At 39.4% G+C, this 11,739-nt stretch overlaps 1 protein-coding gene across 1 annotated transcript; it reads right to left on the bottom strand.

Annotated features, from left to right (window-relative positions):
* Nucleotides 1-577: 577 nt before the first annotated feature.
* FGF20 (fibroblast growth factor 20) lies at nucleotides 578-9,853 on the bottom strand. The gene is made up of 3 exons (XM_028527042.2): nucleotides 8,831-9,853; nucleotides 3,351-3,454; nucleotides 578-1,602 (listed from the first exon to the last, which is right to left on the bottom strand). The coding sequence occupies exons 1-3, from the start codon at nucleotides 9,114-9,116 to the stop codon at nucleotides 1,357-1,359; spliced, it is 636 nt and encodes a 211-aa protein (XP_028382843.1). The 5' UTR covers nucleotides 9,117-9,853; the 3' UTR covers nucleotides 578-1,356.
* Between the last annotated feature and the right edge of the window lie 1,886 nt (nucleotides 9,854-11,739).

The following is an 11,739-nucleotide window of genomic DNA, read 5'->3' on the forward strand; positions in this document are numbered from 1 at the left end:
ACAACTACAGGATGGACTAGGTCGTTTACCATCTGCTTCCCCGCTAGACGTTAAGCTCCATGATGCAGGGCCCACCTCTCTCTTGATCACCAAATTGCGCCAAAGAGTGTCTTCTGGATAGCAGGCTATAACGGGTATTTCCTGGATAAATGACTGACTAGGAGATAGAATGGAAAAGATACCAGACTCAGATAAGTAGATGGAGCCTTACCATTGTTACAGTGGTGGCACTAAGACTCATTCTTTCTGTGATCATAATGGCTAAAAGAAATGGTCTTTTCACACCAAATCAAAAAAAAATGTGTGAGCTGCCCATAATTGATGATTTTCAACATTAGACATTCTCTAAGTACTGGAGGTTTTCTCTAGGAAAGTTAAAATTTTGTCATTGAAAAAATTGTGTTATACTAGTAGAAAAACTTTGACCTGAAAAGGAATGAAGCCAAAACATAATATAAAAATGTTTAATTCCCTTTTGAATGTGTGTTGAATTCAATACAAATTGACAAAGCATTTTTCTAGGTCAAAGGAACCGATGTTACATTTAGAAGGCAATTGACTGCAAAAAATATAATCTATGCTATACTTTATTTTTAAAAAGAAACTCAAGATCTTATTCTATCTTTAATTATTGTAATAAAGATGTCTTCTTTACAGACAAAGACACCACAACAAAATAATGGCACTATAAAGGGACTTTTGTTGTTTTTTTCCTCTTTGTAACATCTTCATATAGCAGTAAAAAATAAACTCTTCAATAAATAAATATATAATAAATATTTGCAAATTGAGAATGTATAAATAGGTCCATCCTTTAAAAAAAATGTCCCGTCTTGGTGTGGCATGTTTCATGGTCCACATTTCACCCAGGTTTTTTACACAGAATGCCATAACCTGCAATATCCTTCAAGGTCCTTAATGTAGATGAGCAGTAATCCTGGCCATCTGTGTTGGTCCATTTCTTCAACATGAAGCATCCGTTTTTAATGTCACTTTTAAAGTAAACATATTCCAGAGAGGTGAAGCACCAGAGCAGCAAACTAGGTGGGGTTCCCATCATCCACAGTGTAACAGGTTTTCCGCTTCCATCTATGGGTAAGGACCAAGCCAGTGCCTCTAGGAGAACCTAATCCACCGATAAAGAGAGATCTTGATCTACAGCAAGTCAAAATATGTTTGTTTGTTTGTTTGTTTGTTTGTTTGTTTGATTTCAATATTCTTTCCAAATTCAGTCTCCCAGTGGAAAATAGGCTCTGTACCATTCTGAATGTCTTCCTGGGTTATTATCTTACCGTGGGAACTTTCATAAGAAAGAATGGTTGTAGTTTGGTTCTTCAGTAAAGAAACTATCACACTTCAAGTGTATATCAGGATGTCCTTATACAATGCAGGCACTCTTTCTGGATCCACTGGTCTGGGCAGGAAATGTGTAAATTTCTGATGTCTTTTAGACCTGGCGCCATCCCTTGGGGTTCCGTCTTTATTAAGTGCCACAAAATACCTGCGGCCGGTGTCTCCATGTTTATATATGTTGGATGAGTAGGTATTATACCAGTTCTCTTCAAATTGCTCCCTAAAGATGCATTCAGAAGTCAGTTTCTCCTAAAAGAGAGAAGATAACTATCATTTTAAAAAAAGCCTTTGAGAGAATTTTTTTAGAAAAATCTCAACTTTGTCTTTTGATTTCTTTGCCTATAATTATATCCTTGGCAAGAAAGGAGAAAGATTAAATTATTTTTACTTTATTTTGCTTTCAGTTCTTATGTATGTGGAATTTTTTCTCCCAGCAGTTCAGCTCAAGTAACTTTGTTTAATGTCAATTCTCAATTTTATTTTCTATTTTCAAATATTTAAACAATATTCTGAACTTTCTCATGCTCCATTTTATTTCCCTTCTACTACCACCACCACCAGACAGGCCTTCTGTTTATCTTGTTCCATCATTAGATGACAAAGTTCTGTGCAGAAAGTCTCTACTACATCTTGAAACATTTCAAGATGTTGCTAACATCCAATACCTAATGTAAATCGTCATTTCAAACCATATATCTTCACTTTATACAGTTATTAATTGTTTGATGATACATTCCCCATGATTACCTTTGATCTGGAAGCTATTACTTGGTAAACGTGGCATAAAAGCCCAGTGATTTCTTGTCTCTTCAAAATGGACTGTATATTATTCTAAGGGTTGGACCACAGTTAATTTTTTTTAATCCAACATATAAATGAAGAAGGAATGTTTTCTCCATCAATTGTAATGCTACACTTAGGATGATCACACAATGTAGTATTTCCCTTTCTTCTGAGCTGACAGAAAGTCTGGAAGGGGCAAGGCTTGTCCTCACCAAGGGCAGATATTAAATGGAATACCACTTACTGAGATACTATAACCAATTTTTCTCAAGTGTATATTTAGATTCTAACTGTATATTGTGGTCTCAGTTGATATTTTAAGGAAAACAAGGTACCAGCCAGTGCCATCAGCTTAATCACAAAAAGTAAATTGTCTTGTTAAATTGTTAGAGACTTTGACTTTGTGAAGGGATTTCATGTGAGCAAATGGGTGAGAGAATGGCACATAATTACACTTTACCACTTTTCTTAAAATTGTATCAGCAATTGTGAACAAATAAAAAATATTACCAGTGAAAGAGAAAAATCTATATTTTGCTGAAGATTGAGTTTTATATTATCCTGTTTCTCTAATTCTTGGGTTGTTCTAAAAAGATACTTCTCATATTGGTAAAATGTTAACCTGAAAAATTTCCTTTAAGCGCCATATTTAAAAACATTTATAGTAGACCCACAAATGCACAACACAACTCTGAATGAGCTCATGGCTGTTATAATTATCAAGACTGCATATGTGGTCAAACAAGTGTGGTTGCCATTATCTGTTGCATCTTATGGTAATCTAAGATTTCATTCATTCACTTCCTGCGTACGAAGATCAGCAAGTAAGTGATGTGTACTTGGCTATTGAAGACAATGAGTAGAGAAAGTTTACATTAAATGAATGTAAAGGTGAAGAGAATCTAACATGGCAGAAAGAAAATGCTCTCATTTTCTCTGTCTCTGGTAGGAGTGATCCAAATATGAAGTAAAGCACAAAGACCCAAGATAACGGCCAGGGGAAAGTAGTGAGCCATAAGCAGTATGGTTTTAGGGTTTAGAAAATAAAACTAAGATAATGCACTATTTCCCAGACACATAGAAACATATCGTGATATAAGTGTTTATTTTGTACATGAGCATTTTGTGTATATTTCTTCAGAAATGCATTATTAGTAGATACAAAATGGATAGTCATTGTTTTACGAATTACATAATGTTTTAAAAATACATACTGATCCATAGAGTTCTCCTTTGTCATTCATTCCCAGGTAAAGGCCACTGTCCACACCTCGAATACTGACCAGTCCCACTGCCACACTGATGAATTCCAGGATCCCTAAATTTATAAACAAAATAATGATTTGTACTTATCAACGAAAATCTTCCAAGCAGCAGTATACCAATATTGCTACATATAATGATGTATATGAAAGTTCTTTGTAAACTAAAAAGTGCTATATAATTGTTTTATTATGAAGATTCTCCTACTTGATAGATGGGAAAACAACTAGAAAGAAAAAAAGTTCATCATGGTATAATGATAAGGGTATGGAACCTTAAACCAGGCTGGACCTGGGTTTGAATTTGAACTATGCAAGTCATTTGAACTTGAGTTTCCTCATATGCAAATTGAGTGAAATGCCTCCCTATAGGAGCAAGGTAAGGACAAACACACACATTTAGGCATTCTACAAATGGGAGCTATTATTATCATAAGTTAGTATATAATAGAGGTGTTCCTAGTTGACTGTGATTTCAGTAGTTAATTATAATCATGTTCTATTAATTATTCTTCCATGCAGTTTTTTTGCTCACTATGAATCAAGTCCATCTCTCTGTAGCTGCAAGCAATATATTTTATATGGGCACATTAATATTTTATAGTTTATAAGAGTCTTCTATTTACATTTTTCATCTGGTCCTGAAAAACAGGCCCCTAACATAGGGCTGGAAATATTATTATCGCTATTTACACACAAAGAAACATATGAAGAAGCTGAGGCTCAGAAGGCTTACTGGTTTGCCTAAGGTCATGACGTTTGTAACTCCCAGAACCCATAGCTGAACCCGCACTTCTGAACCCTGATCCAAAGTGTCTACTTCAGGAGACTGTTTCCTGAAGACAAGACAGTCGTTTCAAAACCTTATGGATTATATAATGTGCTGTTTTCTGTCACAGGATTTTTTTAATTAAATTTTATAATTCAAAGACACAAAAGAACTTTGTAATTCATTAAATGTGGTAGCCAAATGCCAAGAATTTAGCATGAAAATCAATTTTTCTGTCAATAACTTTCTAGAATTATGTTCATTCATCAGAAGGTAAACTAGTATCCAAAACTCTCCACCTAAAACACTAAAATACCAAAAAAAAAGGAAAGCCTTAATGCTTACCTCTGCAACACTCTCTTTCTAACCTTTGGACTAATGTTTTTGTCTTGTTCTTCCCCTTGGACCCTGCTCGAAAAGTATATAGACATACTTTCTGTACTTGGAACTTCCTTCCTCAATAGCTTGCTTCCTTCGCCCCTTCGCCCCCTCTTAAGCTCTACAAACAGTATAAATGTGCACCATTTAACCTGACTCTTGCTTTTAACTCATTTCTTGATTTATTGTGCAAGTTTCTATTTGGACACGTGATGTTCCCAAGTCCAAGGGAAAGTACAAAATCTAGCTATTTGCTAATACGAAGGGCTCTGTTCTGCCCAGAGCCTAATTAATTCTTTGGCAGAAACGTAAATTCTTAAGCTCCAAATGTAGATGCTTAGGAACTCAAATGAGCTCTTTCAAACTATTAGAAGATCCCATAGAACACTAGAGCTATCAAGGACCTGAGAGCAACAATACACTACTAAATAGTCTCTAAGTGGCTTGAAAGAGTCAGTGTCCCTAACTGAGAGCCTAAGGCAGAGAGAAGATAAGATATAGCAGGAAGGTGGGGACTTTTTAGGATGGCCATTACAATGATAAATATGGAGGTAGGGAGTAAACAGCAATTAAATTTACTGCCAAGCTCATCAGTGAATAATTCATATTAGAAATAAAAATATCAGGCACATCATGGTTGGTAGAAGTAGATGTATTAATGGAATTTCATCCAGGATATACTTACAAATGTATAATTACTTGAAGTTGTATTGAATGTTAAATTCAGATTGAAAAGGATACTATGGCTCACATGTAACTTAATTCTCTTTAAGGATCTGATTTACATTAAGATGCTCCTGTCTTTCAAAGAACAGGAACTGATTAACTGATTAGGATGTACAATAGAACCAGTTTTCAAATACAAGAATATATGGTTCATTTGCATATAGACTAATTATATAATAGATCTTATAAAGTATTTATTTTTCCTGCACAACTAAAATCACCCATACTTTAATTCTCATCTTAAGATAATGCTTTTTTTAAAAAAAGTAGCTGTAGAAAGACAAAAAATTACATATATTCTTAGAATAATTATATTCAATATTTCAACTTTAATAAATAACATCTAAAACTTCATATATAACCAGGTATAAATAATTTTGCAAAGGCTTATAGTGTTGATGGGAACAGGGTTATGTGTTTTTATGTTCTCCTTAAGGATTTTAGCCACACTTTTTAATTCTGATCCTTTTTCTCCTCAAGGAAATAGTATACCACATAGTAATTTGTAATCATTTGATTCTTAAATGAGATTTGACAAGTCTTTCTTATTTATAATATGAGGTGGCAACTAAGCTAATTCCTTCACAAAGAGTAGACATGAAAAACTTTCCTTAAGAAGTAATCACAGATTTTAGATAGATTTTCTAATGCCCAGTGTCCCATAAAAAGACTTGGAGGTACTTTGTCTTTCTGGTATCATTTTCAAAGCCAGCCTTCTTAAAAATCATAATAAACAGGTGAGTCAACCCACAATGCAACCACATCAGACAAATCTATGGAGAAGAGGGGAGAATAAAGGGGAAGCCTTTAAAGAACTATGTTTGATCTCAAGCTAAGCTTTTTCTTTTTTTTAAGTAATGACTCCATGTTTATGTATTAGGTGAAGTCTTCCTACTGTACTACTGTGCAGAGAACTCTATTAGAAACACAGAGCTAACTCTGATAGGAAATTATTTTAACCTCACTGGGACCTTTCTGTCCATTGATGTGGTTTTGAAAATTTCAAATCCAGCATTCTGAACTTTTTATTTAATTAGGGCCAAATCAGCATAAATTATCAAACATTGTTAATTCACTTTAGCATCTGCAAAAGCCAATCTTAAGGTTTTTCAAAATTCTTAATGACACAGAAATGAATATAAAAACAGATAATTTCATAATTAGTCATTGAAACACTAGGAAAGAAGGCAAACAGAGAAAGAAGCTTATAATATTGTACACGTTAAACATAAGCTTTCTTCTTACCTACACTCCTTTGCAGTGAATGATGATGTCTGAGCTATCGGCGGCCACTAGGATGCACTGTAATGCACTGCAGAGTATGCGCACTCCTTTAGGCTGCCAGACTAACCTGGGTTAACTAGTCTTTGTGTGACACTAAATATTCTGTTTTGATATGTAGCCTCCCACCATAGAGTGACAAACCAGCCCAAAATCAGTCTCAGTCATATTTCGGCCACAACTAAACAATTATACAAAATTTTAGCAAAAAAAAAAGTTCTCGTAAGATAGTAATTCTGATATGCAATCTTCATCTCTTAAGGAATGGATTGAAATGCCAGTTTAATGAGTGTTATCAAATCTACAAATATTTACCGATCTCTCCTCATAGGGCCAGTCTTATAAAGAGACACAAAGTGGAAGAAGCCTCTCTTGTCTTGGGGAGATTACAGTTGAATTTCAAGTGCCTTAAAAGCAGAATTTCCAAGACTACGTTTTCACAGGGGGAAGCCTGAGTATTTCCTAAGCTTAATGCCCACCTGCTCTACTAATAGGCCTTAACCCGTTTGTGTCCATTTCTAAATCTTCCGGTAGCTGGAGGATTTCTCTGTCCTGAATGAAGGGCAGTAATTCTTTAAGGCGAGACAACTGAGCCACCTGGTGTCAGCAAAGTTCTTTAGAATCAGAATCTCGGCCTCTTTAATTTAGAAACCACTTTCCAAGAGTGACCCAAGGTTGGCCACTAGGTCATGACACTCTTGAGTCATCGTCAATGGGAATTTGGCAAAGATCAGTGGAAGCTGCAAACATATGGGTTTTACAAAGTTAATTTTCTAAGCCTTTGAGTGCTACCAAATGACCACCACATGCTCATTCCTACATCTAGAGTGACAAACGCCACTCAACCCAAGATTTACACTTCTCCAAAGTTTTAATGAGTACTAGAAGCCAAAGAGGAATGAGGGTAAAACAAGGAGATGAGGACAAGATAAGAGAAGGCCATTTAGAGATGAGACTCTCAAAGAATCCCACAGTGCTGGGGAAGGGAAGGGAAGGGAAACCCGACACCACACTGAGCCCTTTCACGTTCTTGCTGCTGACAAGTAAATGGTGTCTTTATTTAAAAAAAAAAAAAAAAAAAAAAAGAGCCACCAGTGAATCCCTCCAATGGTGTCCCAGGTTTGATGATCAAACATCCTTTCAGAATGCTAGGCAATTAGCTCTAATATGATGAAAACTTCTGCAGTGGAGGAAAGATACTGGGATGCCAGAACCGGAAAGCGTCTTAAAGCGACCACCTGTTTAACCCCATCATTGTGCAGTCAGGAAAACCAAGGCTCAGACTGGCGAGGGCATTTGCTAACCACACGGCTAGTGAGCAGTCAGAGACCTTACGGTTTCCCAGTCCAGTGTCTTAACAATCATTCGCTTGTTTCTTTCCTTTAACCCCTTCTGTTCCCAGGCGCTGCTGGAGGTATTCTGAAACCTGTCCCTGGGTGTTCCCACCCATATCTTCTTTCGCTTCCCCATTTCCTCTTACGTGCGGTCAACACCAAGATCTTTGCTTTCGGGTTTCACAATTTCTAGAAGAGTTTGGCTGAAGGACTGGGCATGCTCAGTAGCCAGGCAGGCGCTCGCTCGCTCTCGCTCTCGCTCCCCCCCCCCCCCGCCCCCACGCAAGAGGACTTCAAGGGCGTACAGGACTGCTGCCAGGTGAGCCTGACAGTGCCGACGGTGCCCACGGAAAGTTCATCTGTTACCTCTTTAGGTGCTCACTTCACTTCTCTAGGTGGACACGTAAGCGCCCGCATCCCACGCAGGAGCGAGCCTCTGAGCAGTAGCCCTGAACGCATAATCAACTGCATAACTGTGGGGTATGTTTGAAGAAGCGGGATGCTTCCTGGTACTAATTTTTGTTGATTTAAAAAACAAACCAAAAAAAAAAAAAACGGTACACGATCCTGGGGAAAACCTGAGAGGAAGTAGGAGGAAATAATTTGGGGATTTTTTATAACAAAAACAAAACAAACAAATTTAAAAACCTGCCTGAGAGGTAAGTAGCGCTAGCCAGATCCCAGGCTGCAGCGAGGGCTGGGAAGCCGAGTGCGTGCGGAGCCCCCACCCCCTCTCCTCCCGCCCCCAGTGTCGGAGCAGCGCACCTAAACTCGGGGAGAGGACGAGTCCTCGGGTTCGCTGAGCTGGCTCCCGTCAGCCCCCGCCCGCACCTGGCACTCGAAGGGTCCGGGGGCTCGGCTCCGCGCAGCCCTGTCTCCCTACGCAGGCGAGGAGGGAGGCGGACGGGATGGAGAGGAGCCAGGGTGGGGGCGCGGGTACGTACCGAAGAGGCTGTGGTCCTGCCGCGTGCCCTGCACGGTGCCGTCCGGCAGGATCTGCAGGTGGAAGCCGGTGCGGCAGTAGAGCTGCCGGCGACGCAGGATGCCGTGCAGGTGCGCCAGCTCCGCGGCCCCTGGCCCACCGCGGGCGCCCCGCTCCGCCGCGCCCCGGCGCTCGCCCAGCAGAGGTGGCCGCTCCCCGGCAGGAGGCAGCAGGAAGTGCGAGCCCACCTGCTGGCCCAAGCCCTCCAGGCCGCCCAGAAAGCCCCCGACTTCGGTTAAAGGAGCCATGGTGGGGCCAGAGGGAGAGGCGGAGTATCCGGAAAACAAAAGACCCCCAATAAAAAGTGTAGCGGGGATGGGGAGGTGAATGAAGAAAAATTACAGCGAAACAAGTGCAAAAAGTTAAGGCCCGGTTACTCCCGTGAGGTCGCTGAACGGACTTTGCACTGAGATAGCCGGGAAGCTCTCACTGTCTTGGAGCGATCTTCTCTCCTTGGGTAGGTGGGAGCCGGCTGCTGGCTTTGCAGACACATCTATAGCTGCGGCTGCCAGTGCTGGGGCAGGGGGCTGGGGGCTGGGGCTCCCACTCCGCAAACTGATCAGATCAGTCCTGTGTACATACACACCGAGTATATAAGCAGGTCCTCTTGACATATGCTAATCAAGTCCTTTCATGCGCGCTGGGGAGGTTCTGTTTGAAATCTTAAACCGGCCTGCTCTCAACACGTTTTTGCTCTTCGGAAGTGACCAAAAGGGGCCCTTGACGGTTCTCTATCCGTGCGGTCGCAAAAATCATTCCCACACTTGGCCAAAGCTGGCCGGCAACTTCGGGAAGGCGCAGTCAAGGCCCCTCTTTGCGGTTGTCTTTGGAACAACCTTGATGCTGCTCGGCTGCTGCTGTGCAACCGCCTTTGATGTGAGCTCCTTTGCAGTGATAGATGGCTGCTAAAAGGAGCTCGGCTTGGCAGGTATATAGAAGGGGAAGTGGGGAGGGAGGGGAGCCTGGAAGGGGGATGGGTAGGAAAGGAAAAGGAGAGAAGAGGAGGAGAATTGGACTTCTTGGGCGCTGCTGGGAGCCTGCAGTGGACAGGTGCAAAGAAAGGTAAGAGAGGGAAAGGAAAAAAGGGCGTTACCTGAGGCTTAGACCTGCCCAGACACACATGAAAGGAAAATCAAAGCTTTTGACAGTTTAACTCGCTAATTTTAAAACACTAATAAAATGTAGAAGCATTACTCTTTCCTTTTATCATTTAGATGGGGGATTTTCTTTACATAATCAGGGTTAGGTTAGAAAAACACATACCCCCCCCCCTTCCCAGGTTCTCTTTAATGTTTATCGTTACTCAGCACACGATACAACCGAGATTGTCTTCTATCTAATGTATATAAAGGTTCTGAATTGTGTGCTAAGGTCATGCACTTTTAATCAATATAATAATATAATATAATGTAATCCTCAATCTAGGGATTGAGAGTAAGTCCAAATAGGCTGAAAAGAGATAGTTTTCGCTCTCACACTCGCCCAAATGGAAAATGAATGTCTGTAAGATTGGCATAAATGAGTGACCTCTGGGGACCCCGGTCCACCCTAAGAACACTTTCCTTCTTGGTTGCATTTTCTTTAAGATTAGATTTTGGGGGTTCACTTCCCATCATAAAAACAACTAATGGAAAACGGTATTAATTCTTGGTGCATTTTGAGACAATGAAAAGTTACTGGTAAAAAAATTGTGAGAGTGTCCTATATGTATTTGCAAAATAAAGTCATTAAAGTGAAGGAGTTGGATACATGTCCATTTGAACTTACACACTTTGGTTTTGGACCGCTAGTTTAATGTAAGCTGTTTCCATTAAAGCTTTTTTCAGTGATAGAAGAATTGAGAATCAATCATTTGGCAGATTTATGCTCTCCCTGAGCAAAAACTTTTAGGGAATCACTAAAGATTAGTTTTTCAGTCTTGTTTCATGGTCTACTCAGCAAAAGCCTAAACCTGGGAGCACGAATCCATGTGACTGCTTTATTTTATTTGCTCTAAGGGTTTTGTTTTATTTTTTGCTAATTAGTTGGCAGGTGCTTTAAAGTAGGTAAAGTTACACCTTTTCATCACGAGGGCCCTAAGTACTGACCCTTGTGCAGCCAAGTTATAAAAGCATCCTTAAAATGAGTGATTTACTGTTGATAGATATGAAATAAAACAAAAACACTGGCTAAAAACAATAAACAGATAAATCACTTTAGAAATGTACACTGCTAAGTCTGTTCTAAAGGTTGCACCAGGTAAATGTCACATTATTTCACCTTTCAAATAACTGCAGTCTGTCTTGTGGTAGGACCCCCAAATCCACCATAATCAAGATTTCAAAGCACATCTGTGTAAACATTATCACATCAGTGTAAAACATCAACCAATGAGCTTTTACTTTGAACCAAATCTTCTTAATTGCAGTGTTAAATCAAAGAAAGTTAGATCAAAGTTGTGTGAATCTCATAGAGGGATAACTAAAATAGCCAGTACATGCATTGATCACTTTTAAAGAAGAGATACTTAAAGGTTTAAAACAAAGATCAAGTACCTTTTAATGAGGTTTGTTTCAAGGTCTAAGTTCTGTACAGCATTTAATGCTATTAATTATTCCACAGTAGGTATACAGCATCATCACCTGTTCCTTGAGGTACCAGCTTGGTACAGAATTAAATATTTTAATTCTATAAAATATTCCCCCACGCTTTAAGTCTTGCTGTGTGATTTATAGCTCTAAGACTGTTTAAATCTCTTATGTTACTTATATATACAAAAAATATGGGAACATTTTACACCTAGTCGCCCCAGCCCAAATACTTTAATAATAAAACTACCTTCTCTTTATAATTGCCCTGGATTCTAGTTCAGGCTTCAGTTCCACATCCCAG

Source organism: Phyllostomus discolor, chromosome 11 (genome assembly GCF_004126475.2).
Source record: "Phyllostomus discolor isolate MPI-MPIP mPhyDis1 chromosome 11, mPhyDis1.pri.v3, whole genome shotgun sequence".
Classification (NCBI taxonomy): Eukaryota; Metazoa; Chordata; class Mammalia; order Chiroptera; family Phyllostomidae; genus Phyllostomus; species Phyllostomus discolor.

Excerpts from the sequence above, each read along its gene's own strand:
- FGF20 (XM_028527042.2), bottom strand. The coding sequence starts at position 9,116 with ATGGCTCCTTTAACCGAAGTCGGGGGCTTTCTGGGCGGCCTGGAGGGC. Across the intron at positions 3,455-8,830 it reads GCAGGACCACAGCCTCTTCG|GGATCCTGGAATTCATCAGT; the intron begins GTACGTACCCGC and ends TTATAAATTTAG. Across the intron at positions 1,603-3,350 it reads AAGGAGAACTCTATGGATCA|GAGAAACTGACTTCTGAATG; the intron begins GTATGTATTTTT and ends TCTCTCTTTTAG.